This window comes from Oreochromis niloticus, linkage group LG12 (assembly GCF_001858045.2).
Source record: "Oreochromis niloticus isolate F11D_XX linkage group LG12, O_niloticus_UMD_NMBU, whole genome shotgun sequence".
In the NCBI taxonomy this organism is placed as follows: Eukaryota; Metazoa; Chordata; class Actinopteri; order Cichliformes; family Cichlidae; genus Oreochromis; species Oreochromis niloticus.
The window spans coordinates 26,251,368-26,277,742 of record NC_031977.2 but is presented as its reverse complement, the minus strand read 5'-3'; the positions used below and the strand labels follow the sequence as shown (position 1 = coordinate 26,277,742).

The 26,375-nt window shown below is 38.7% G+C and overlaps 3 protein-coding genes across 15 annotated transcripts in view; 1 reads left to right on the top strand and 2 right to left on the bottom strand.

Annotated features, from left to right (window-relative positions):
• Positions 1–412: 412 nt before the first annotated feature.
• Positions 413–5,365, top strand: sb:cb288 (uncharacterized). 3 transcript variants are annotated; one of them, XM_025897044.1, is made up of 6 exons: positions 592–756; positions 884–951; positions 1,053–1,107; positions 1,941–2,009; positions 4,363–4,447; positions 4,698–5,365. In XM_025897044.1, exons 2-6 carry the CDS (start codon positions 928–930, stop codon positions 4,744–4,746), a joined length of 282 nt encoding a protein of 93 aa, XP_025752829.1. In that variant the 5' UTR covers positions 592–756; positions 884–927; the 3' UTR covers positions 4,747–5,365. The 3 variants fall into 3 exon arrangements, with proteins under 3 accessions (XP_003451070.1, XP_025752829.1, XP_025752828.1); XM_025897043.1 differs by having other exon boundaries at positions 853–951; XM_003451022.5 differs by lacking the exons at positions 592–756; positions 884–951 and adding an exon at positions 413–569.
• A 1,224-nt stretch (positions 5,366–6,589) lies between these two features.
• Positions 6,590–18,395, bottom strand: osmr (oncostatin M receptor). Its single transcript, XM_005473547.4, has 17 exons — positions 18,231–18,395; positions 17,890–18,041; positions 17,467–17,617; positions 15,725–15,997; positions 15,501–15,630; positions 14,706–14,854; positions 14,339–14,472; positions 14,101–14,242; positions 13,301–13,386; positions 12,965–13,172; positions 11,098–11,280; positions 10,910–11,011; positions 9,532–9,687; positions 9,168–9,320; positions 8,950–9,031; positions 8,757–8,841; positions 6,590–7,861 (listed from the first exon to the last, which is right to left on the bottom strand). The coding sequence occupies exons 1-17, from the start codon at positions 18,310–18,312 to the stop codon at positions 7,454–7,456; spliced, it is 2,676 nt and encodes an 891-aa protein (XP_005473604.1). The 5' UTR covers positions 18,313–18,395; the 3' UTR covers positions 6,590–7,453.
• Positions 18,396–18,802: 407 nt separating this feature from the next.
• The window catches only part of LOC100690044 (rho guanine nucleotide exchange factor 28), a 46,305-nt gene continuing 38,732 nt past the window's right edge, over positions 18,803–26,375 (bottom strand). For 9 of the 11 annotated variants that reach the window (XM_025897034.1, XM_025897037.1, XM_025897039.1 and 6 more), the window contains 13 exons: positions 26,024–26,278; positions 25,857–25,933; positions 25,560–25,738; positions 25,361–25,458; positions 25,032–25,229; positions 24,615–24,746; positions 24,329–24,462; positions 24,188–24,235; positions 23,112–23,216; positions 22,846–23,010; positions 21,935–22,186; positions 21,383–21,746; positions 18,803–19,609 (listed from right to left, as the gene is read on the bottom strand). In XM_025897034.1, the coding sequence (XP_025752819.1) occupies positions 19,419–19,609; positions 21,383–21,746; positions 21,935–22,186; positions 22,846–23,010; positions 23,112–23,216; positions 24,188–24,235; positions 24,329–24,462; positions 24,615–24,746; positions 25,032–25,229; positions 25,361–25,458; positions 25,560–25,738; positions 25,857–25,933; positions 26,024–26,278 (2,198 nt within the window). In that variant the 3' untranslated portion in view covers positions 18,803–19,418. The remainder of the gene's footprint in view (positions 19,610–21,382; positions 21,747–21,934; positions 22,187–22,845; positions 23,011–23,111; positions 23,217–24,187; positions 24,236–24,328; positions 24,463–24,614; positions 24,747–25,031; positions 25,230–25,360; positions 25,459–25,559; positions 25,739–25,856; positions 25,934–26,023; positions 26,279–26,375) is intronic. The other 2 variants (XM_025897036.1, XM_025897035.1) reach the window with 2 other exon arrangements.

Sequence of the window (26,375 nt, the reverse complement as noted above, 5' to 3'; positions counted from 1 at the left end):
CAAGAACAGAGAAGCAACTTTTTGAAACAGTCTTTGAAGCAATTTAAAAGCCTAACACTTATCCACACTCAGTGTATTAGAATATATTTATTATTATCTTAAGTCAAGTTTAATATGAAGAGCCACCATTGTAGCGGTATATATGACAGAAAATATTGAGGTGGGGGGCATTAGATTTACTTCATTATAAATTAAGCATCAGTGAGCCCTTTTAATCAAAGGTTAGTCCAGGGGTAAAAAAACAACAACAACAACAACAAACAAAACAAGCAAGTACATGTTGAACTTCTTTAATATTACAGCATTATAGAGCACATAAAAATTAATTTACTTATGCAGCCTAATCATTTCTACACTGCGTCCAAAATTAGCAGCAAAGCTTGGGTGCGCTGCTGTACGAGTTTAAAAAGAAGCACAGGAACGCACCACGAGAGGTGCGTCTCAGGGCGCCGCTGAGGTGAGGAGAAAAACAGCATGAGTTGATGAAGCCTGGCCGCACAGCCCTGAAAATGTGGACGGAGATGAAAAACAAGAGCAGCGCTCTAATCAATAACGGAAATAGCTCAAAGGTGAGAAAGAAGCGCTTTTGTGTCTTTGTGTGGTGAGCGACAGTGTACCAAAAACAAGTCTGCCGGGATCTATCTGACGACGGTTACACAGTACTGATTTAGGTGTTTATGAGCTTGCCATAGGTATCGGTTCATTACGGGTTTGTTTGATCGTTTTTACTGGGAGCGTAACCTTTTCTGTTTGGCTGTAAGTAGATTCACACGCACAAGCGTTGCTCTGGCACAAACGTTTTACATTTTCTTGGACATTGTCTTATCTTTGTGCCTGGCGATGCCCCCAAAGAGCTCCGATTTTCCACATTAACTTCCTGCAGCAAGTTCCCACATCTGCTGTACACAGAAATACGACTCGCTGTAGATGTACACGTTTTTAACAAAGAAGGCGAGTTAAATGACTTAGACTTGTAATGTGTCCCGCTCCGCGCGTGTCTGTGTTAGGCAGCACTCTTGTGTTCAAACCGAATGTTTTGCTTGCACTTTCAGATGGTCGACCTAGATCTTGGGGAGCAGTTGTCACATGCTGTGCAGCAGAGCAATGGTAGGTCTTATCGCTTCCTTGAGGTTTTCTCATACCTGTCTTCTTCCTCCTGGGTTGCAGTCATAAGTTCACCAGAGGAGTCCCAAGATAACAGAATGAAAGAGATGCTGCAATATTTTGTGGTGTTTTCATTTTAGGCACAGTATTATGCCTGGATAAAACTCTACCAAAACCCCTTAACTACCTGAAACTGGATGAAAGAATCCAACAAATTCACTTCAGGTGAATTCCATTCAGTACTACGCTATAGGTTTGAGGTGTTGGCAGTGCATGCTATTTATAGGGAGCAAAAAAAACAACATGGCACAGTTCCAGAGACGCCCAATAGTCTCTGCTCAACACTAACGCATAGCAATTACTTGGCACAAAAATGCAAATTATTTACTGCGTTATGAAACAACTGTGGGCATGGATTACACGAAAGGGGTGTTGCTGATTTTAATGGAGACAGTGAGGATCAACCAACTGCTTCTGCTTCATGTAATAAAAAGTGTGCTCACTGAGAAAGAAGCGCGTGTACTGCAGCACTGTGAGCACTGTGTATTCAAAATTGACCACAGATTTGAATCTTTAACTGACACAGTTTCACCACGCGTCACAGCAAAAGCTGCTTGGGAATAAAATTGTTGAATCCCGATCCCAGTATTTCACAATTATGTTATTTATTCAATGTTAATTCAATGTTGTTTATGTCCTTTACACTCACATGGAACTTTTAAGTAAAAATGTAAAATCCTGTGTCATATTTTTACATTTGTTATGCAGGCAAGTATAGCTTAAACACACTTTTGTTAGCTGTGGATTCATGTATTTCTGTTTTCTTCCTTGTAAAGTTTCTACTGCAGCTGCCACTCATCCCGACTCAAAGGACTCTCCTACTTTCACTAATGGAATGATCCCGGGTGAGCATAATTTTTGTCTAAAATTGATGTTTTTCTACACCATGTAGGGCCTGTTGCAGAGAGAGAGGGAAAAAAAACATGTAATGGACCACCTTCAGTCAACAACTTACAAAAACGCCTGTTTCTCCCAGAGAGTCGAGACTGAAAATAAACCGAATCAAGTTACACAACCAACAGTCAGCCAAGCTTTAAAACACCTTAGAAACACTTTAGTTATTTTAGGAGTGTGACTGCAAAATACTGTCTGACTTTGGTCAAATTGTTTGGGGCTATATTTACTAAATGAGCGAGAAACACAAATATGATGCTTTGCTGTTGTGCTGTGTGTGAGTTTGTATATGAGGTTTTTGATATCCTGTATGGTTTTGTTGAGACACAGTGGCAGATTTTTCTCTTATCTTCTGACCCTTGCGCTAAATAAGCTTTGCACCCCTGTGACTTTAGATCGCTCTTGTTGTCATGTTGCTGTTTGCTCATGGAGCTCCTGTCAGTATGACTGGACGTGTTTCGCTGTTGAAGTATGCGTATGCTTGACCAGAGAACTCAAACTTAAAAGTCGTTTTAAAGTTCAAAACTTTTGAGAGCTAAAAAAAAAAGAGTATATAGCACATCTTAAGTAAACTGCGCTTCTGTAAGCAAAGTGTGTGGTACACTTTTTATCTGGTGTTTGAGATAAGTGTAAGTTAAGAGGATCAAAAACCCGGAACTTGAAAGTCGAATGAAATCCCGTCATTATTATTAGGTGCAGTCATACATTTTAGGGACAGTGGACATTAAAAATAAATAAAAAAACTTACCTGATGTAAATTTGATGCATCTCTCCTTCAGTCATTTCCTCGTGTATCTGGGTTGTTTGCTTTTGTTGTTTTTTCTTACATTGCTGCCTGGAAGACCCATTGTGCACAGAGCAAACATTAACTTGTGTGTGAAAGGATCAACCCTGGTAATGAGAGCTGATTCTGCAGCTACAGCCCAGAGACAAATAGCAGTTTTAAGATGATGACTTCAGGTTTCTTTGTGTATCAAGATAAATGCATGACCTGAAGCATCCTCTTGTTGTGTTATTCATTAACACAACAACCCCAAATCCAAAAAGTTGAGATGCGATGTAAAAACAAAATGGAATTTTGACTTTGGTGGTAGCAACACATCTCAAAAAAGTTGAGATGTGTTTTGTTTTTAAACCGCACTCTGTAAACATCTTGGAACAGAGGAGACCAGCTGCTGGACTTTCAGGAGATGAATTCCCTTCTTTTGCCTGATGTAGGATTCTAGCTGCTCAGCAGTCCTGGTTCTGCTTTTCAAATTGTTTGTTTCATGATGCACTAAATATTTTAATCTGATAAAAGGTCTAGACTGCAGGCAAGCCACTTCCCTGAAACAAAAAAGCTTGCATGCTGCCAATTTGACACACTGGATGAAAAGCTGTGATCTTGAAGGGGAGGGGGGGCAAATTCAACTAAAGGATTTTTATTTTATTTTTTAACACCATGCTGTGGTAAAGTATTGTTATCTATCTGTTTACAGTTTACAAGAATCGGTACTTTAGAGTATTGTTAAGATTTTTGTAAACCCTACACACACCGACCAGCTAAAGGGTTTTCACCCAAACGGTCCTCAAGGTCAAGTTCATATTTGTCATTTCACAGCTTTTTTTTTTTTCGTAAGACTTTCCTGTCACCATTCTACTAGGATGTGGTCATATGGTCAATGCTGTGACATGTTGATGTGTTAAGAGCATCTCTGTAATCATAATATTCCTAAACTCAGCCACTTTTATTTGGTGATATATTTAATTGATATGATTGTTTGCGAGGCTCCTTCACTTATTCACACTCATTGTGAAGTAGAGCCAACCAATGACAAGAAAACTCATCAAGTTCTTTGCGTACTTTACACACTGCAGTAACCTGTGAATTGTGATGGATCGTGAGTCGGATAAGCAATTACAGTGTTGATGTTCAGGTTTTGTGGGTGGAGTCCCAAAATTTATGACTGCACTTTAGATTGTCTTTGTATGATAAGAGATTAGAGGTCTGAGAAGTGGCAAAAGGAATGCACGAAGCGCTAAAAAGGATCGTGCAGCTTGTTTTATCTTGCAGAGTGAATCTTTCTTTTAATACTATTAAGCAAATAGATAGGGAAGCATATAGAGCCATATAACACGGTTTTTATTATCTGCTTAACAACAGATTAATTCAGTAATAAAAGCATGTAAACAAATGATGCATGCTTGTCAGATACTACAGAAGCAGGATATCGTACGACGCTACCCTTAGTTTATGTTAAGATTTAAGTGCTAGTGCGTGACATGAATGAATTTGTAAAACATGAATGTTTTTGTGCTTTTTAGGTTCCATTGCAGCTGCATTGTTCATTGCCTTTTTGCTTGGACTGTATGCTATTCTGTGGAAGTGTATGGTGTCACCGCCACAACGGTAAGGAACGGATGCAAGTTGAAACTCGATTTTGCCGAAGCTTCTGTTGGATCTTGTTGACACTGTAGTCGAGCAAACAGCAGTTTGTTCACCTGGGTCACACGTCTGAACTTTGTATCTGCACTCGTCACAAAAACACAAATTGTGTCCCATTTCTTGATAAGCACCTTTTCCATTTCACTGCTTTTTTGCATGCAAACACACTCATTTGTGTTGGTTCTCTTTTTTTTTTTTTTTTTTTTCTCTCCAGAAAACACAACAAGTTGAGGGTAAGAGTACATCAGAGAGCTTCTATGTGAAGACATGGAAGATATCTGGCAGCTGTTCTGTTGGTTATCTTAGATTTTAAATGTCATGGACTAAAGACTCAGAGCAGATTTGATCTCTGAAGAAATCTTCAAATAGATTCAACACTAACAAAAGAAAAACCCCAACACTGGCTAAACTAAATGGATGAGCCACATGTGCCTCCTCAGCTTTACAGTCTGCTGGTGGATTCTGTTTACTCAAAGAGTCATGGTGACGTTAAACACTGTTTTGGCAGGTCAGTCTGCTTTTTCTGTTTTCTGTGAATTATACACTACTGAGGGAGGCTACAACTTGCTCCAGTGACTAATGAGCTGCATGTAAATGACTCTAAGACAGAGACAATATAGTATTTTTTTTTTTAGTATATGTAGCTATTTTAGCTTTTTTCTCAACTGTACCAAATGATCTTTATATTTTAAGCATGTATTCTTATTTCGTTTTAGCATTTCTTTATAATATTTTGGATTTGATTATCAGATCAGAGTAGCATCCACCATTTTATCCTGTTCTGTCACCTAGTGGTGCCTCAGACAAGCCTATGTGCACAATTGCTCCTCAGGATTTTGTAACTACTGAATGAGTCTATAATAAAAGTATTTTTTACATTTAGTGGATGTGACTGTTTGGTGAATCTAATCAACTACTTTCTTTGTTTATTTTAGGTGTTTATAATATGGGCTGAGTAAAGCTCTGAGTCTATAGTTTCAGTATCTCTCAGGCTGTACAGCACCTGTTTCAGTTTCTTTTGTTCTTTTTTTTTCTTCTGAATTCATGCAGAAATTTTAATGAAAAAAGTAATCGACAGCTTAAGCGTTCATGTGAGTGTAATGAGGAATGGATTCTGATTTACCAGTCGTGTAGTCCTATGTGACTCAATTTAAATCTATGTGAAAGAAGCAAAGGGGGAGGAAAAGTCATTCTGGGCTTTTCTGTGCTATACATACACAGCATGTCTCTGAACCACATTTTCTTAAGTCTGAGCAGCTATTTCTGTCATATCAACTCAGATGTGACTCATTTTAACCATTTTTGACGCTTGGCTCTTCATAACGAGTGAATGTGGGGGAGAAGTGTGAGGTGGAGGAAGCTTGAATAGATTTCAGTAGAGATACTGAAATCTTTTCATTTTAAATATGAATATAGATGATACTCCACATTTGAATTAGCCAAACCAGTCATGGCTTGATTGCATTTGATTTAAAGGCATGGAAAAAAAAATAGGCAGATGTGTAGTTTAATTAACAGCAGAAACAGTGAATATACAAGGATAGGACTTGATTTAATTAAGATGTGCTCTATAGGCTAATTGTTATGTTTTACTTTTTATGAAAAGTATTTGGTGAATGTGTGAGTTCTGCCTTATCCAAATAATACCTTGTATAACCTTTCAGAAGGTACAAATACTTAGTACTTACAATTTCTTTTTGACCAACAGTTGAAACTGTTTATAAATCAACATGTTATATCAGAAGGTGTGATCTTAAACTAGAACCATAACTGGAGAGGCACCACATGTGAAATGCTATAGACTTCACTCAGTTTCCTAGAACATTAAGACAATAACTGAGCTAAAAAAACACCCCCACTAATTTCAACTGTAAAATCTAAATGTCAAGACAATAGAACACAACCTGAATCTACTTTGTATTAAATTAGATTATGAGCTGTACCCGGTGTCTGCTAACTGCACAATAACTGTACAGAACACAATGCATGTAAACTTAGGTGAGAATTTGCTGAACAACCTGTTACAACAAGTAGACCTGAGCTGAAAGGTAAAATTCCAATTATGAGTAACTGATCGAGAAATTCCAGAGGAATGATGACTAAACATTTCCTGTAATTTTCCTTTTTTATTCAACCTTCTGTTTTTTTTCCCCATGATTCATCTTTCAGGGCATGACAAAATGGAGAAAACTGATATTTTAATAATGCTGGAAAATAAAAAGAAAGCCATTTAATAGGATTCTGAAAAGAAAAGAAAACAAGTTGAGCCAAGTTAATCTAGTGTGAATGTGAGCATGCATGCCACAGAATCAGACGGGGCTGGGATGTCTAAAAGGATATGGAGAAAAGGTGAAAAGATGGCAGAGTGTTAAAAATTCCTAAACTAATACCTCTAATAATGTTCTTAGATTTATATAGAAAAGCACTTTATTCATGCTTTCATTTCAAAGGGCACATGAGTCACCTGCTGAACCAAATGAGCTAATAGCAATGCTACACGAGTCGTGTTTTTAACCATGGATTCATATAGCACGGCAATGAATACACTTCAAGCATTATACCTACATCCCATCAACAACTACATCACTATCAGCACTGTCTGCATCACAAGCGATGTTAAAAAGTCATGCTCAGAAAATATGCAAACCTCTAAGCCTGCTCATCTACCTTATCTGTTGCAGCACTTACATCCTGTAGATAACATCTCCAGTTCCTTCACAGTTGAGCAAATTCCTGACTTTTTGTTTCTCTTCTCACATCAAACTTTAGTCAATTTAATGTGAGTTTTGTGCACTATTGATTCTCTTTTTATGATAAAGCCTATACGATATAATTTTTAAACAAAATCACTTCTGTAATTTAAAGTTTAGCATGAATGCAGGATAGCTGATTCACAATATGTGTAATAAACAAATTCTGTATTTACGGTATGGGACAGGAAGAAATACTGATTCAGACTTGACTCAGCACTTATAAAGAATCATTGGCGATATAACCATATATGACACCACATGATTCAAGGGGGCAGTCAGAAGTTTCAAAGCTTGATTTGGTTTCACTGAATACAACTTTAGGTGGTTCAGAGTAACCCTCCTTCAAAGTGTATAAGTAACTCCTGTTCATCAGGCTTGTGACTTGCTGAGAGGCTGGTCTGTCCCAGGGCAGAGTAGCTAACTGTGGACAGTAATTTGCTTCGAGCAGCATGCAAGAAGGTGATGAAGACGAAAGCGAGGACTGCAAACTAGGAGAGCATGGTTCATTCATCAGCTCAGAATCTCTCAGTGCGGTTATTTCATTTAGAGAGGGTCTGCCATTCAAAATCTCGATGTCACAGCTGATGCACTCCTCTGGCTTCTGAGACTGCAGCCACTGATCAGTCTGTGCAAAGAAGATATAATAAGTTAAGTAACAGACACAAATCCAAATATAAACACAAACTTAGTTAGGCGGGGCGGGCGGGGGGGAATCAAAGGTTTAGACTGATGGTAGCAACATGTCTCAAAAAAGCATCTGAGAGAGGCAGTGTTTCTCAGAAGTAAAGATAGGCAGAGGTTCACCAATCTGTTTATAATGTTTAGAATAACTAATGAAAACTTTGATTATCTCATTGTCTACAGTAAATACTATCATCAAAAGACCCCAAGAATCTAGAGAAATCCCTTTTCACAAGGATGAAATCAAGATTGGATGGCTTTAAATTTTGGGCCCTCAGGTGAAATTGCCTTAAAACAGGCATGATTTATTCCTGCAAATCACTGCAAGGGCACTGGAAGACTTCCAGAAATCGTTGACAGGTTACAGTTCTACCATGCAAAGAACAAGCCAAACGTGAAGACAACACAGAACTGCTGTCGTCTTCTGTGAACCTAAAGAGGATATGGACCATTCGGTTTGTAATCCGGCATCTCTGATGGTATTAGGGGGGAATAGGTGTCTATGGAATTGATCTACAAGTTTTGGAGCAACATTGTCACCTATTCAGACATCTTTTTCAGGGGAGGCCCTGCATATTTCAGCAAGACAGTGCTAAACTGCATACTGCAGTCATTATAACAACATGGCTCTGTAGTGGGAGAATCAGCCGGCTGATCTGTGCTTGCAGTCCATCAGCGGAAAAACATTTGGTGTATGATGAAACAAAAATATGACAAAGACCTAGGACTGCTGAGCAGCTAGAATCTTGTGTCAGAAATAGATAGATGTCATTCCTTTCCTAGGCTGGATATTTCCTCTTTGTGCATTTTTTTCTGCTCTCTCAGTGATTAGCTCATACCTCGTGCAGGAAGCCTTCAAACTCTGGAGTTTTAATGTTCATACCCGCAGGGTAAATAAATATCTCCTTCAGCCCGCTCCTCACACTGAAACAGATAGTTTTGTTGTTTTTTTTTAAAAGAGTTCAAAATGGTTCTTATCATCATCTTCAGGATTCTATCTTTAGGTCTCTATTTAAAGATGACCTTACTCACATTTTCACTTGGGACCACAGGAGAACAGTGCAGCCCATGAGTAAAAAGATGGGAGTCAGTACCTTGAGTATGAGAGAAGAGTCTACAGGAGGAAACAGGAGTTGAAATTAATTACTTTATGCACTGGAAATTGACATCTTTTATCAAAGGTTCTCCCAGGAAAGAATACAGTTCAGTAGCTGTATCTCTGGGATCCCCCTGTGTGTTTTAAAACTCACAGTTGATTTTGGTTCTGAAGGTAATGCTGGCTGGTAGCCCAGGCCCCTCTTTAGTGAGCGCACTCACAGAGCAAGTATACTCTGTGTTCTCCTTCAGACCCTCTATGGTCACAAACTTCATGTGGGGATCTGCAACTGAGACATTGGACCGATCTAGATGTACACAGGATGATACATAGATTAAATAATTGTGCTGGGCACCATCCTAACTAAGTTTGATTCAAATCAGCGTTAATCTGACACTGCCCAGAAATACAAAATAAATTCAATCATGTAAATAATTAGAACACGTCCACAGACTGAGATTAAGATGAAGAATATCAACAATGCTGGTTTATTCCTGCACACTCTCTCGCAACCTGACCTGGCAGCAAAACAGATCCTACTTCCTGCACTGTAACCAGGTACCCCATGATGAATGCTGGCTGAGCTGGATCATCTTCATTGTAATGCCACTCCAGTGTCACAGAAGAGGAAGTACTCTGAACAGGTTCAACCAGACTTGGGCGCTGAACAGATTCTAAGAAACAGGAGATAGTAATGAGGAAGGAAGGCCGAACTAATTAAAACATTTGCAGCTTATCTGGTGTCAAAGCAACAATGCAACTTCTCAAAACAAAGTTTCCCCTGAGTTCAAAAACCTCAACTTCTATAAAATACCTATACTAATATTGTTATTGTTATTTGAACCTGTAGCTCTTCAGGTGATTGCATCACAGTAATTACTCCACTCTGCATATCAGAACTGCATAACAGGAAAGACTATCTTGTGTTTACAGGGTGCCCCTATTAGTCAAAGACAAGATATCCTGTGTCAAAATTTCAACTACTACTCTGTAAAAATACAGTGCAATGTACCATTTTAAAATAAATGACTTTTCTGTATTAATTTTTTAAGGATTATTACTTTTTTCTGTACCTTTTTAAACTAAAAGTTTTAATTTTTAATTTTATCATTTAAAGCAACCTCTTTAAAAAAAAGTTTCATGGTTTTTTTTGTTTGTTTTTTTTACAGTGTATAAAAACGTTTACTTTCAACTGCACGCTCCAGATCCAAACTATGATAGAAATTTTCTCACCATCCTATTCTGTGATAAAGACCAGATACTTTCAAAGAAGAACAAGGTAAAAAGCTAAAAATGACATGAAGCTTACAGAGTCCCAATCTCAATACCATGGTGTCATTCGTGGTTCACAATAAGCAATTGAGATTGTCAGAAAACCTACAAGTCCAGAAAAACTGGTTCTGTTTAAACTCCACATTTTTTATCTGCTTAATTTGTCATGGAATAATGAGGAAACAGGCCTCATGGCCATGGAACTGTTTTTCATTTGCCCTTTTTAGCCACTGAAAATGTGGAACATTGTATAATTCAGGTTGAACACTTGAGTTATATACTAAATACTTTTGTTAAACCCCTTTAATTAAAGCTGAAAGTTTGCACTTCAATCATATATTTGATTTTAAAATCTACTTTGGTGCTATGCAGAGTCAAAAAATACAAAAATTATGGTATTTTTCACAAACTTGGGAACCTAACAGAACAGACATAGAGTATAATCACATGAGAGTCAATCTTAACTGTACTTTGTAAGAAGAATTATGAAATAAAAACTCAAAAAATTGTTGAAATACTTCTAATTTTCAGCGGCTAAAACACAACACTCAGCCTCAAATGTCTCTTCTATACATAATAAATGTATAAAATAGACACACGCACACATGCAATAACAAAACTCACTGAATTCCTGTGAGTAACCAGTCTGCATCTCCAGTAGTCTATGTCCATTGTCCGTGCATCCATAAATATAAAACGTATACCTGTTACCTGCTTGGAATTCACCTAAAAATAAAAATATGACAGTAAATGCTAAACAAGAATAAATGTATTTACGATGATTGTTGAATGAAAACAACAATAAAACTTACTAGCATGTAGGAACAATGCATTGTTTTCCTCTGGCACGTTCCACTGCAGAGTGCAAGGCACTGCATTTCCCAGCATGCACCACTCCACAACATAGCCACAGGTGGCAGTGCTCTGCTCTTCCCATGTCAAATTGAAACCACCCTCGCTGGTGCTGTCTAAACGCTTCTGTACTGGGAGATTTTCTGGGGAAAAAGTCCAAAACAAAACAAAATAACTCAGGACTTTAGACCCTGGCTGAGTAGATTTGAAAATGCAAATTCAAAATTCAGATAAAACTTGGGTTATTGTACTCTGCCATAAAAATCTTAGAAATGCAGTATCTAACCAAATGCTTACTCGTGATGGCGGTAACACTGTGAGGAATTCTGGAGTTGTTTTTGACCAGGATATGTTCTTCAATGTGCATATTAAACAACTGTATGACTGCTTTCTTCCATTTGCGCAATATCTCCAAAATTAGAGCATGCTGTCTCAGAGTGACACTGAAAAACTAGTTCATGCACTTATTATTTCTAGGCTGGACTACTGTAATTCATTATCATCAGGAAGTCCTAAAAACTCCCTGAAAAGCCTTCAGTTAATCCAAAATGCTGCAGCAAGAGTCCTGACAGGGACTAGAAAGAGAGAGCATATTTCTCCTGTATTGGCTTCCCTTCATTGGCTTCCTGTTAAATCCAGAATTGAATTTAAAATCCTCCTCCTCACATACAAGGTCTTAAATAATCAGGCCCCATCTTATCTTAATGACCTTGTAGTACCATATCACCCTATTAGAGCACTTCGCTCTCGCTCTGCAGGCCTACTTGTTGTTCCTAGAGTATTTAAAAGTAGAATGGGAGGGAGAGCCTTCAGTTTTCAGGCCCCTCTTCTCTGGAACCAGCTTCCAGTTTGGATTTGGGAGACAGACACTATCTCTACTTTCAAGATTAGGCTTAAAACTTTCCTTTTTGCTAAAGCATATAGTTAGGGCTGGACCAGGTGACCCTGGGTGTTTCTTCCTCACTCACTGTCTGTTAATAGACCTCTCGGCATTGAATCATACTTGTTATTAATCTCTGGTTTTATTATTATTGTAGAGTCTGCCTTACGATATAAAGCACCTTGAGTCAACAGTTGTTGTGATTTGGCGTATAAATAAAATTGAATTGAATCTGTGTCATACACTGAAACACACGGATCATTTTTAGGACTTTGTGTTCTGCATTTCAACCTGTGCCTTTTGTGTGTTCTGCCTACTTTTAAAATATATATTTATTTATTTATTTTTAATTTTCATCCTATCCCCTGCATTTCTTGGGGACTATAACAGCCCAAACAGAAAATTGTGTCATTAGCTTTTAGTTTAGTTTTAGTTAATCATAGTGACCATTTGTACCTTTTTAGTTTTTTATTCAAACAGATGTCTTAAAACAGTGCTGTGATGTACACTTGTTGTTTCACTTTTTTAGTTTTTTAATTTATGGAAACAAACAACAGAGATATTTGTTGTTAATACATTTACATTTCTAGGCTGGACTACTTTTATTTGTTATTATGAGTCTTAAAAAGTCCCTTTTAACCCTTTAGTCGATCCAAAATGCTGCAGCAAGAGTACTGACAGTGACTAGAAAGAGAGAGCATATGTCTCCATGGCTTCCCTTCATTGGCTCCCTGTTAAATCCAGAATCGAATTCAAAATCCTGCTCCTCACATACAAGGCCCTGAATAATCCGGCTCCATCTTAATGAAATCTTAGAAGTTTACAGACTTTTTGTTAAATTCAATTTACCATAATATTTTATTTGTTTTATCAAAGGAAAAAAAGCTGTTAAATGTCTAAGTAAGCATTTAAATTTAAGAGACTCTGGGTGTAGAGAAGCTGTTCACCTTTGTGCTCTGCTGGTGGGATGGTGATGTTGGCGGGGATGGAGGTGCCAGAGGGGAGGAGAGCCTGGACAGTGAAGTCACACTTTCCTGGGCCAATGGACATCACTGCCTGGCCCACGCTGCTGTTCTTCGACTCTGTTTGGCCTTCCTGTGACCACTGAACTGTGTACTCTTGTATGTTTATTGTGGCTGCTGTGCCAGCAATACGCTGAGAATAAATGAGTAATTAAGGGTGAAGGATGTTCAAGGTAATGGTGACATACTGTATATTGTCTAAAACCAGAGTACTATTCCACCCAACTACTTGTGCTTAAAGGACACAGAACAATGACTTACTGGCTTCCACATCAGAGTAACTTGACGGGTGCGTGAGTTAGACAGCGGCTGTATTCTTCTCCATAAATCCAAGGACACCAGTAGATCTGAGGAAAATGACTTGTTTAAAGCATGACAGGCAGCAGATTATTGAACCAGAGCACTTTGTTTTTTTGTTGTATGTACCAAAGCAAGCCAAGACCAAGACTTGTTAGGTTAGTTGGTGATTCTAAATTGGCCACAGTAGATAAAGTACTTACAGCATGTAGAATAAACAGTGTATGAGTATATGGTGAAATGTGGCTTTGAGTGGTCAGTAAGAAAAGAAAAGTGTTGTATCAAAGCCTGATAGTACAAGTTATTTGGGAGTTTGTTGCTAAGCTCTTGCTTTTTACTTTACTGATCTTTAAGTATTTGTAATTTTAACAAACAGGAGAATTGGAAGAGACCTCAAACACATCCAGCACAAGTGCCAGCTTGCTTTTTTGTAAAATAATATTTGTAGTTTGATTACTCTGTAACAGGCTTAATAAATCGTTGTGCACAAAAACAATTGCAAACACAAATGTTGCATTTAAGTCTCTTTTCAAATGAACAAACCCATCACAAGGATAAGCAACACAAGAGAAAAGAAAAAATATGTTTGTATGCAGTAAAATTGCTCCTTCATGCAGCATCATTTTGCAGATAAAAGCTAAACACCGAAAATTAATTTTTGCCCTTCAATAATTTTAGTCTTTTCTCACACTTTATTGAATCTGGACTTGACCGCGATATGATATTTGTAAAACAACATTTTTTCTAATTATATTTATATTTACCTGTTGTGAAGCTTCCTTCTGCCCATTCTCCCCAGAGTCGTCCATTGACTGTGCAGCGTACTCTGACATTGTACTTAGTGTTGGGAACCAGGTGTTCCAGTTTTGCATCGCAGAAACTGCTCATAATGTTGTTGCACCTCAGCTGTTACAGAAGTAAATGGAAAAAAAACATGCACAAAAATGTCAACTCTTCACTCAGCAGTTTGATGATTATTATTATTAACTTAAAGGAATTAACCTCCATGGTGCCGAGTGGGACTGTAGCAACCTGACAGATAAGGTTCATATGAGTCAAGCTTTCCTGCATGCTCCAGGACACTGTGGCGCCTGTCACCCCGCGGTTCACTCTCAGCGACTTCACAACAGGAAACACTAATGGCAACACACACACGAACCATGTATTTTATATCAGTGTATTTTCTGCACTGGTTGTGCAGTGAACATTCAAACAGTACAAAAACAACACCAACGCTGATTTTCACTACACAGTGTAGGTAAATTGTGAAAGCATCAAGCACAGAGCAGTTTAAATTGACGTGGACGTGTCTTTATGTCTTCAAAAACATAACTGAGAATATGTTGTATACACAAAGATGACCCCTGACCTCTGTCAGAGATGTTGAAGCTATAACGTTCCATCTCCTCTCCTAGCTTGTCCTTCACCCACACACTGATGTTATAATCTTGCTGGTGTGGCACAGCTGGAAAAGTACACGATGACTGCTCACAGGGGAAGGGAGCCTTGTCTGAGTTTCTGTGTTTTTAACAAACAATAGAATTGGAAAAGACGTCAAACACATCCAGCATATCAGTTTACACTTTTGTGAAATAATATTTATGGTTCGATTACTTTATATTAGGCTTAATAAATCTTTTGTGGCCTATGAAATTTGTACTGATGACTTTTCATTTAAGATAATGTTAACATAAACAATTACAAACATACATGTTGCATTTTCAAATGAACAAAAACATCTGTACATTAAGTCTGACCACAAGGATAAGCAACACAAGAGAAAAGGATGCTGATGCTGTTTGTCCCTTTCTCTGGGGAAGCCAATGCATGACTACTTCCTAAGGAGACGTGACTTTGAGCTATCTGCTGTAGATACTTTTTGGGGGGGGCTCCTATTTCTTTTTTGAACTCCAGTTTTCCAGTTTCCTCAAATTTGTTGGGAACACACTGCACGACATGCTCATATATGCCAGAAAACCTTATAAGACATTCCGAAAACCTCAAAAATTCTCAATAAGTGTTGCTCCTTTGAAACAAAATATAAAAATATGGTTGGTGGCTCAAAAGTTTTCCACAGTACTATATCAGTCCAACATTATGAAAATCACTGCCATCTATGCCTTACATTGTGTTACAATATAAGGTGTGTACTGCATGTGCTTACTCTATGTGGAGAGTGTAAATTTGCACGTTGCGATCAAATGGGAGTTGCTTTCTGGGTGAATCCCAGGTGCAGGTGACAGATACCATGTCAAAGGTTACACAGCTGAGGTTTCTGGGTTTCTGGGGTGGAACTACAATATACACACAAATACATATACAGTTATACATGTAAAAGTTCTGCATTAAATTAATAAAGACTACAAAAAAAGAAAGATTCAAACTTACAACTGATGTAGTTCGAGACATGAACACTCTTGCCTGTTGCATCATCGCAACTCAGTATCAAATGCTTAATTATTCCTTCTGGGATAGTGAGGTTGTTTACAGTAATAGCTTTTACTCCGCCTCCAATGCTCAAAAGACGGTATTCCTTGTTCCTGAAGGTCATTCTTTTAACATTCACACCTGTTGGGGGAATACAGCAGAACATGGCACTGCTGCCCTGCCTCAGCACACGGTTGGAGGGAAAAATTTGGCTCTTATCATTTGCTTTGACTCCTGCAAGACAAAGTAAAGTTATCGTGCAGTCTGATGAAGAGCTGTTCAGTATTTCATGCAAGAAAAAGTGTTGAAAGATTTTTTTAATCCCTTGGTATGTTCTAGGGTTCTTAAAAGGGGAACAAAAATTGTATTGTTGCACCGGTGGAGACACAAAAAAACAAAGCGGATTCAGAAATGCTTTCTTTGCACCCATGTTCATTAAGGTGGACTAAGGCTGAGTGGCAAACTGTTCTGTGGTCTGACCAATCAAGCTCTTAGACCTTTGTTTTCTTTTTTTTTTTTTTTGGGAAATGATGAACATTGCATCCTCCAGCTTATAGAGGAGAGAGGCCATCTGATTTGTCATTAGTGCGTCGTTCATTCACCATCCTTGATGATATCGGGTTGGATTAGTGTATTAGGGCATGGGCAATTTCTTTTAACTTCATGAGTGACGTCGTACCTGAGGACTATACAGATTCTAAGAAACGTGAGGATGGTTGTTAAGAAAAAACACCAAATCGATTAGAATTTACATAACAAGAAAAACAAAAACCAAGAAGAAGAAATAAACACCTTTTGACTCAAAGTATTCTGTCAAACCTGGTAAAGGCAATGTTCTGGCATGGACACGACTTTAAGTGTTACCTGGTCACTAGTGTTGCATGATGTGATTGCTGATAGAAGCAAAATGATGACACAGGATGTCACAGAGACAGAAAAACAAGCAACAAACTGCAGTAAACAGTGGGAGGGAGAACATACAGCACTTGGTGATGTGGTTCTAAACCTCAGGCAGTCATTGACTCCAAATTTTCATCCAAGAATTAACAAAAAATCCATATATTTAAAATTGTGTCCAGTAATAAATGTGCCCAAATTCTTTTGAGTCATTGAAAAAGGGAAATTATATTTAAAAATTACTGTATAGTATATATAATATATATAATAGTTCATGTAAACCCTGAAGCTGAGAGTCTACATTCCAGTCACATTTTGCCTGATTAATTGTAGATAACCAATATAAATACATAATACATACATCTATGAAATGTCTTTTTCAGTGAAAGCCTCACTTATTTCAACAAGACGATGCCAAACAATGTGACACATCTGCTAGACTCGCTTGGCTATTAAAAAAAAGAAAAGAAAAAAAAAACTGCCTTGAGTCCAGACTGATGACCCACAGAAACTATAACAGTAAAAAAAAAGTTTCATTTTTATTACATTGTATTTTATTTTTTACTTTTTTTCCCTTATAGGTAGTAAACTAAAAAAAGAGTGTTGCAGACAACACCCCATTTCCCAACCACGTACATATTTGCATTGTATGCGTAAGATATATGTGGAAAGAGACATTTGCAATTACTGCAGATGTTGAGAAACACTTCATTCCTAAGAAAACGACAACTGTTGCTTTTCTTTTTTTTTTGACCTCATCAGTCAAACACGTAGGCTGACATTTAATGATCAGCATAACATCTCACCAGAGTTGGTTATCCAGTTGCTCCAAGGACTCTGGACAGATTGATTATAGTATCGCATTCTGACAGAGTGATCAACACACTCCAGAGGCAGATCAGAGATCCATGTCCATGTGTATTCGGCCGAACCTCCAGGGGACACGCTCACATTTGTCTAGGTTAAAAAACAGGACATAATTGTTCATAATAACACTGCTAGGTCTTAAAAGTAGGATTACAGAATCAATTAAATGTAGCGGTAATGAAAAAAAATTCAGATTCTGTCTTTCTCTGGCAGAAAAAATACAAGTTATCTTTTACATGGAACATTCTGGCTGTATTCTCTGACCATGGCGGGTAGTTAATGCGTTTCTATAAATAATTCCAAATCTAAATACAGACTTTTAAACAATATTAAAAACAGAAAACACACCTCTCAATACTCACAGTGTAAATAACGGTGTGCTGTTCAGTGCGGCTGAGCTCGATCTCATAAATGTCACCCACGAAGCTGCTGCGTTTTACCAACCAGCTCACCACAAGAGTCTGCTTATCATTAATAGCTTTCAGAGTGATGTTTGGTTTTGGCAGATAACAGCCTGGCGTATGACAGAACAGAAGGATGTAAAGGAACACATTCAGGGTCCCAGAATGTTGGTCCTGTTTATTTAGACAATGAACAGAATCAACTTTCTGGGATTTCCTTACCTGTGATTGAGCATACGTCAAGACGACGTATTGAGAGAACTTTAAAATGATCAGAAATAACATAAAAGAACCCAACTTACCATCGTCAATGCAACATTCACCGTTTGAAAATATCAGATACAACCCGAACAGGCTGAAAAAGGATTTCCTGACATTTATCATCCTCTCATGTGAACAGTTTTTCACCGAGCACGCCAACTGAAAGCCTCATAAGTCAGCAGCAAGTGTTAGTATGAGTAGGAGTGTGAGTGTTGCATAATGTATGATCGGAAGTCAAGAGAGGAGTGTTTAAATATTAAACCAATGGTGTTTTGCCGTTTTTCACATAAGTAAGAATGCACCAAAAACAGATGTTTGCCACAACAGATTTATATATATATATATTTTACATATATATATATATATATATACACAATATGATAACACAGTTCTGATTATGAAGATTACAAGACAAAATTTCAAACAAAATCTTATAAACGTTGACAGTGCATGAAGCAATTTTTAAGCAATAAATTATCTGAAATTTCATGGAACAGGGAAAAAAAAAAATACACCCACTCTTTACAGACATTAATTACAGCAATATATTTTTGGCACTTAAGTGAGAAAACAATTCAACATATTGTGCATAGGTAGCCGCTCCGAAAAACTATACATGTATTTCATATTTATACACAATATAAGTCTATTTTTATTTCTCGTAGAGGCCCACAATCCTTTATAAATATCATTAAAGATCACTTGGAGAAATAATCTATATATAGTTTAAAAAAGGGGTTGATTGGCTTCTCATATATTCTTATTTCATTTTAAGTGCTCAAGAGGTAAATTACATCAATTTGAATCTGTCCTGACTTTCTTGTATTTGAAGTCAAAAAGTTTGTAGCACAAAGGTACCTTTGTCATCAAACAAAGTGCAACAGATACTTAAAAGATTTGTGGTAGAAGTAAAAACACACGAAGTACAAATATAAAAGCTGATTTACAAAGAGCTTGTTTGTGAAAAGGCACAATGGTTTGATCACACAGAAGGAGAATGGTTAAAGTTCACAACATACAATGATAAAGGCACATACTGTACAGTCTGTTTATACTTTCTCCCTGCAATCACCTCTATATTTGATCTCTCCGATTTTAAAAGATGAACATAAATCCATCATATTTACATGGACACATATGCACACATACACATTTAAGCAACAGACATATTATCGTTTGTTCAGTATACAACTGGTGGCCTATATTGTTTATTTTTCTCTCGTGGACCTTTAGAGGTAAACAATGTTCTCCTCAACTCCCTCATCCTTATTCTGCCCTTCGAGAGAGAGGTACGCCTGAGGGGGGAGGAGAGGGTTAAGAGAATGAGAGGAAGAGAAGCCGTCCTCATACAGTCTATGGCCTGTGACCTCTGACCTCCACGGATCCGGGGATTGTTTGTCCGCCACTGGTCTGAAGTTTGCTGAAAAAAGAACAACACAAACTGTCAAGTCAAGCCAAGCCAACTTTATTTATAAAGCCCTTTAAAAACAGCAACCACTGACCAAAGTTTTGGTCGGTTTTGTATTATTTAAACAATTTAAATAATACAAAAAAAAAGAAAAATATATATATCTGCAAATAAAAATTACTAAACAAAATGAGGGCATCAGCATGATACAAGATACGTCAGTAAAAACAGTAGAAATAAAATAAAATACCAAAAATTAAATTACAATTAAATCAAATAAAAATCTCAAACTGGGTCAAATGCCCAACAAAAGAGGTGCTTTGTTTGGCAAAACAAGTTAGTTAGTGGGGGAACCTAAGAGCAGATTTAAATATTAAGATTGAGGAGGTCTATCTACTCTAGCTCCCAACTCCACAAGTTGGGGGAGCTGCTACAACAAAAGCCCTGTCCCCTCTGAGCAGCTGTTGTGTCCTCGGCACATCCAAGAGCAGTTGGTGAGCTGATCTGAGTGACCGGGAAGGGGAGTGCAAGTGCAGCAGCTCAGAGAGGTCAGCTGGGGCAAGGCCATTTAAGCACTTAAAAACAACAAATAAAAGAATTTTAAAATGTTCTCTAAAATGGGCCGGCAGCCAGTGCAGTGAGGATAAAGCAGGAGTAATATGCTCTCTCTTCCCTGTTTCCGTTGCACCAGCTTAAGAGGGGACAGAGAGGACTTACTGACACAAACATAATGAAGGCATGGATTACTGTTTCAAAGTGATCTTTTGACAGAATGGTTTTCATTTTAACCAGCTGTCTCGGCTGAAAGAAGCTGGATTTTCCCAGTGCACCGATCTGATTGTCCATCCTAAAACCCAAGTCTGTGCCAACGGGCTTAAGCCGATAGCAAAAAGCCCACCAGTGATACAAGGCCCAAACACAACTTCTCTCTTATTCTCATTAAAATTTAGGAAGTTTAGCGCCATCTACTCACTTGATTCCTCAAGGCACTTAGCTGGTTGTATGGAGTAGACATCCTTCCGTTTTAGGGGTACATAAATCTGAATATCATCTGCATAACAATTGAAAGCAATATTGTGCTTTCTAAAAATAGAACCAAGGAGTAGCAGATACAAGGAAAATAGCAGAGGCCCAAGTATCAAGCCCTGCGGAACCCCACAAGACAAAGAAGCAGAGGAAGATCTGAAATCAAGTTCTAACACAAAACATTCTTTGAGAAATGTGGGAATCAATATTTAAAATACTAATCCACTGTGTCAAAAGCAGCTGTTAAGCTTTTTGGCATTCACATCTGACAGGCATGAGTTGTGTCATTTAGCCAGGGCTCAGATTTAGTTTTGGGGTCTCTGCTTTTTAAGGCCACAGCATCATCCAGGAGCTGAGCTTCTCTGTATCTAAAGACACAGACTTAGGAATTCCAGAGTTCTGATTGAAATAAGCACAGCAGTGGATGGGTTAACAATATGACAGCGCCTCGCAGGAGCATGAGGTTTAATAGAGCTACAGAGCAAGGCAATGTCAAATTAAACAAGCTTGTGATCTGAAAATACAGTGCCACAGATCATCCAGGTTGAAACAGAGAAAACGTAAAATAAAATAGGGTCCAGTGTGTGTCCAAGTCCCTGTGTGGGTCCAGACACCCACTGTATGAAGTCAAAAGAATAACTTTCAACTGTCAAGACAAAGATGTTGTTTTTGAGGGCTGGAAAAAGCACAATATGTACAATACTGATTTAAAACAGCATGCACTTTCTACCATATTTTGTATATAGTAAGTAGTCTTACAAGTGTTGGTCTCCTGTGATTGTGCAGTGATCCTGCTGCCAAAGGGGTGGATGGAGTCATTCAGGGCCTGGGGACAGGCATGATTGTTACTGTAGCTCGGATATGTCAGGCCATCCAGCGGCTGTTTGCTGTGTGTCTGGCTCAGCAGGGTGTTGAGGCTGTTGTAGAGGCTGGCACTGAGGCCGAGGTTGGTCGAGTAGGTGGAACTGTGCAGGGGGTCTTCGTGGTTTTTTCTTGGCATGGAGAGAAGATGCTGGTGCTGGTTGGTGAGCTGGTTCTGTTGGAGTGAGGTGAGCAAAGCTGCCTCATTCTTGTACACTGAACAGTTGCCATCCAGGCTGCCTGAGCGGCTGTGGGTAGACCCCTGGGACATCAAAATGACATGAAATCAAAGGAGAGGTGACAAATTAATTTTGGCTTTATTTTTTCTATTGTTCCTAGTTTTGTTTTCATTTATTTATGTATTTACCTATTTTGTTACTTGAATCTTTCTGTACTTTTATCCCCTGCATTAATGCACTTTCCCATATCACCTCCCTTTTCCTCAATTACCTTGTATTCACCCAGTGGAATCATAACAGGCAGGCTGCTCTGGCGGCTATGTCTCCAGCTCTGGAGCAGTCTCTGTTGCGCTTCGATCTTCTCCTTCTCCCTCTCCACACTCCTCTGACCCTCCCTCAGTCTGTCCAGATTTTGCTGGTATTCCAGCAGCTGGGCCTCCAGCTCCTCGCGCTCACAGCGCAGCCGCTCAGCTTCCAGAAGACACTGCTGCTCCCGCTGCTCCAGCAAAGTCTCCTGTTCACTCTGTAAGCATGCCAGGCTTATTATTCTACTGTTGTAACAGACCTCATACATTGTTTAGGTCTAAAGATTAATACTATATTTGAAACTAAAGCACTTTACCCACAACTTGGGTTTCAAGTTGCAGTTCTGAAAGCAGGTAACAGCCTTTGTGACCAGTTCTGTATTAGCACTTAGTAAAATATAACCATTGGCAACAGCAGCACAGGAAGTTGAAAAAGATAATAGAAAATGGCAGATGCACATGCAGGAACACATGCAGGTATGAAAATAAGATTACAACACTTGTTTAAAAATATCTTATCTGGAAAAAGAAATTCACAGGTCACACATTTTGCTGGTATATGACATGTTTCCTGTTTTTGTAATGTATTTTATGTCAGGGTAATGTATTTTATTTATCAAGATTCTAATGTCTCATCTAGCACTGCAGTTTGCTTTTGTTTGCTTTAATTAAATGTGATCTATTTATAACCTGGTAAAGATCAAAGAAAAGGGCATAGACCAATGATTGTTTTCTATAGTCATTGGCGTAGACTCATAACTAAACCAAGCTTTTTTGTGCCACACCAAACTATTATGAAACAAAGACAGAGAGACCGGAAAGACAAGTGACTGAGAAACATAAAATCAGTTTTAAAGAACACGAGCATGAAGCTAACCTGTTGTTTCTCTCTGGCCAGACACTCTTTGTCCCAACGTTGTTGCTCTTGTTTCAGCTTCACCTGGAGTTTCTGCACCTCATCCACCTCTTCTTTCTTCCTCTCTAAACCCTTCTTTTCCACTTCCTCTTTTTTCTTCTCAATACTCCTCTGCTTCTCCTGCTCCTGGACAACAATATATGTGTTGACATAACTCTAAAATCTCAGCTTCCTCAAAACGTGTAAGGTTTTACATTGAGAAAATGTTTTCAGTGGGTGACTGATACCAGGCTGCTTTGAAGGGAGGCGAAGGTTCGGAGCTGAGGTCCTTCTCCCTCCTGAAGAAGGAGCTGGTGGACTTCATAGCAGCTGTCCTGGAGGGTCACAGCTGCCTGCAAACATAAGGAGACAACTGATCACGCTCCAGTTACTAAATGTAACATAAGCATCATCATACAGTCCTGATCAAAAGTTTAAGACTACTTAAAAAAAATGGCAAAAAATCATATTTTGCATGGTTGGATCTTAACAAGGTTCCAAGTAGAGCTTCAACATGCAAAAAGAAGAAATGGGAGTGAGACAAAGCATTTTTATGAGCATGCGAATTATTAAAAAGAACGCTTAAACTCAAACAGGTTTTACAGCGGATCAAAGTTTAGGACCACGCCTCTACCTCAGATGCCGTCTGATGGTTATGGAGCTGGAGTTGGCACCAGGAATGGGCTTAATTTCGAGGACTGTCCAGTGTCTTGACGGACACCCAATTGGATCCTCCGGCTCAGTGCTGGTGAAATTTTTGGGGGGTCCTCCACTTGGTTCCACAACCCTCATTTAAAAAATTACAAATGATTGTCTTACTCCATCCCACCTCAGTAGCAAAGGGAACCTTTTTTGCCTTTGCAAACAAACGTCATGACAGTGTGACTACCTGGCAGAAAATGACAATGAATCCCCATTTTTGTGCAGATTTGGCCTTTAAAAGTCATGTGGTCCTAAAACTTTGATCCGCTGTAAAACAGCCTGTTTCAGTTTAAGCATTGTTTTCAATAAATTGCATGCTCAAAAAAGTGTTTTGTCTCACTCCCATTTCTTCTTATTGTATGGTCAAGCTCGACTTGGAACCTTGCTAAGATCCAACCATGCAAAATATGATTTTTTTTGCAATTTTTCAAGTGGTCTTAAACTTTTGATCGGGACTGCATTAAGGCTTTATTAGATGCACAGTCTTTGAAATCCCTTCTGTCTGAGTTAACATAAAAACAGTTGTGTGTGTTATAAGTATTTCAGCTGAACTGTTTTATTCTTATATCACATAAAACATACAGTCTTTCAGTCAATTAGGTAAAATATTTGTTCTTCACACCTGTAGACTGTATAGAAGTTGGGTCAGGCTCTGAACACTCTCTGCCACCTACAGAAAACAATGGGTCAGGGTACAGTGAAACAGTAATGTATATTAATCCATCAACAAACACTGTTCATGGGGGGACTAAAGAGGTTGAACCTTCACCAGTGTCCCTTTGTTCTCTCCTTTTCTCAGCTCGACAGCGGAGCTCCACAACGAATTGTCCATCCCGGCTAATTCACTGTCAGATCCAAGAGAGGTGGAGCTCATACTTAGCGTGCTCAGATAATCCGCTGTAGGGACAAGGGAAGGAGATGTGACAGCTTGCATATATGCAATGTGGTCAAGAAATTACAGTAGACATTACAGTAGAAACTGATACATCAGCTGCAGTGTGACACATATCCCAGAAAATGTAATGCTGCAGTGTCTGCCAGTGACTCACGCTCAGAGGGAGACTCCTGAATGCTGCTGCCGTGGCTGTTATAACTGCAGCACTCAGGGCCTCGGACAGGAGAGCTCTGACTCTGCACAGTGATGCCATCACGAGCCTGGAGAATGGTGATCAGGTTTTCAGCTAAAGAAAAGGCAAATTTTGGTAAAAAATTAATGCTTTGCAACACTTTTATTTCACTTTATTTGTTGTTTCCTACATTAGCGTGCGATATGTAGACTTTTTTATAATTTGCTAATTTTTTCAAGTTTGTAATACTACTTAATATACTTGTTAAAACAAATATTTTGGTTATAAGAAATAAACTAAACTTATATTGCAACATTAAAATATTATTTCCCAAGAACACTTCTTTATTTAGAATGCCCTCCAAAATCAATAATTGCAGCCACACTGGACCTTTTATACCTTCTCTGAGTGCAGCTGTGAGCAGTGAGGAGGCCTGTCTTGGTGTCTCACTGTCGGTGTACGGTACTGGTTGTACCAGCAGGTGGCGATGTGGTACAGGTTCTGGTGACTGGAGGGTTAATTCTGTAAGCTCAGCATAAAGCTGTAACTTCTCCTCCAGGCTGTTGCAGATTCGTTGGTCCTGACCCAACAGCGTTTCTACACAAAATGAACGAAAAGATTACGAGGAATGGGCCTTGTTATGCTTCATAACTGCACAAACTCTTTGTGATATGAACAAATAAACCCTAAAGTAATCTTCTGGCCTCAAACACACTTTCCTTTTTTACCTTGGAACTTGGTGATCTTCTGAATTCTCATTTCTGCAGCTTGCCTGGCTTCCTCGGTCTCAGCACTTCGCTCATCTTCCTCCTCTTCCTCAGGACAGCTAGTAATTTGTGACAATCATTAACACACATTAACCGGACCTACACACGGCGTCTAAGCTGCACAAATACTCTGTGCACAAACACATGTGCTTACACGTACCTCTCTACAGCTTGTCGGATGTGTCTCATCCATGCATTCCTCTCCTCTCTGCTGGTGGTATGAACTTCATACATCTCTGGCCCCGCTGAGGATGCAGAGATGAGAAACATCCCTCTCTCTTCATTGGCAACTTCTCTGACGATGAGCTTTTGTAGAGGGATTACTGGAGGCTTCTGGTCCTGTAGGTTGAACCAGATTGGTTAATTGACAGAGAAACATGGACAGACAGTTGAATGTAGTTTCTTTAATTTAAAGGATTTCCTTTTTTTTTTTTTAGAGGGAGGGGTTGATGTTTACCACAGCAGCAAATATGAAGCGCTGATCTTTCTCTTGCAGGAAAACTAGAATGTCAGTGAGCAAAAGAGCCAACGTATCTGAAAAGAGAAGTGAGGACACAAATAGTTTGATTGTCTAAAACCTAAATAAACAACACATCATAGAGCCCGATATGATTTCATATCCACCTTTCAGACGTCCTGTGGCTGTTTTCCAGTAGACCAGCCCTTTGTGCTGCAGATCCCTATGTTTGCTGTGCAGGTCCTGTTTGCGAAACACCTTGCCATTCTTGAGCTTGGCAAAGCTTTTGTTCTCCAGCCGGGCCAGCACTTCCTGAAGCTCCTGAAACTTCTCATATTTATTTACAGTCAGGTCCACTGCTGCAACAACATCACGGATCTGAGCCAGGGCAGTTGACAGGTCAGAGTGTTCTACACTTCCCTCTACGAACAGAAACAATAGCCAGAGGTCATATGAATAATCCATTTTGCAAAACAGCTTTTCAATAATGCTGACAGTTGGTTACAATATTTGGTAAAT

Coding starts and splice junctions, on each gene's coding strand:
- sb:cb288 (XM_003451022.5), top strand. CDS start 483: ATGAAGCCTGGCCGCACAGCCCTGAAAATGTGGACGGAGATGAAAAAC. Junction 570..1,052: donor ATAACGGAAATAGCTCAAAG/GTGAGAAAGAAG, acceptor TTGCACTTTCAG/ATGGTCGACCTAGATCTTGG. Junction 1,108..1,940: donor TGCTGTGCAGCAGAGCAATG/GTAGGTCTTATC, acceptor TTCCTTGTAAAG/TTTCTACTGCAGCTGCCACT.
- osmr (XM_005473547.4), bottom strand. CDS start 18,312: ATGATAAATGTCAGGAAATCCTTTTTCAGCCTGTTCGGGTTGTATCTG. Junction 11,012..11,097: donor TGCATTGTTCCTACATGCTA/GTAAGTTTTATT, acceptor TTTTATTTTTAG/GTGAATTCCAAGCAGGTAAC. Junction 9,688..10,909: donor TGGTTACTCACAGGAATTCA/GTGAGTTTTGTT, acceptor CCTGTTTCTTAG/AATCTGTTCAGCGCCCAAGT.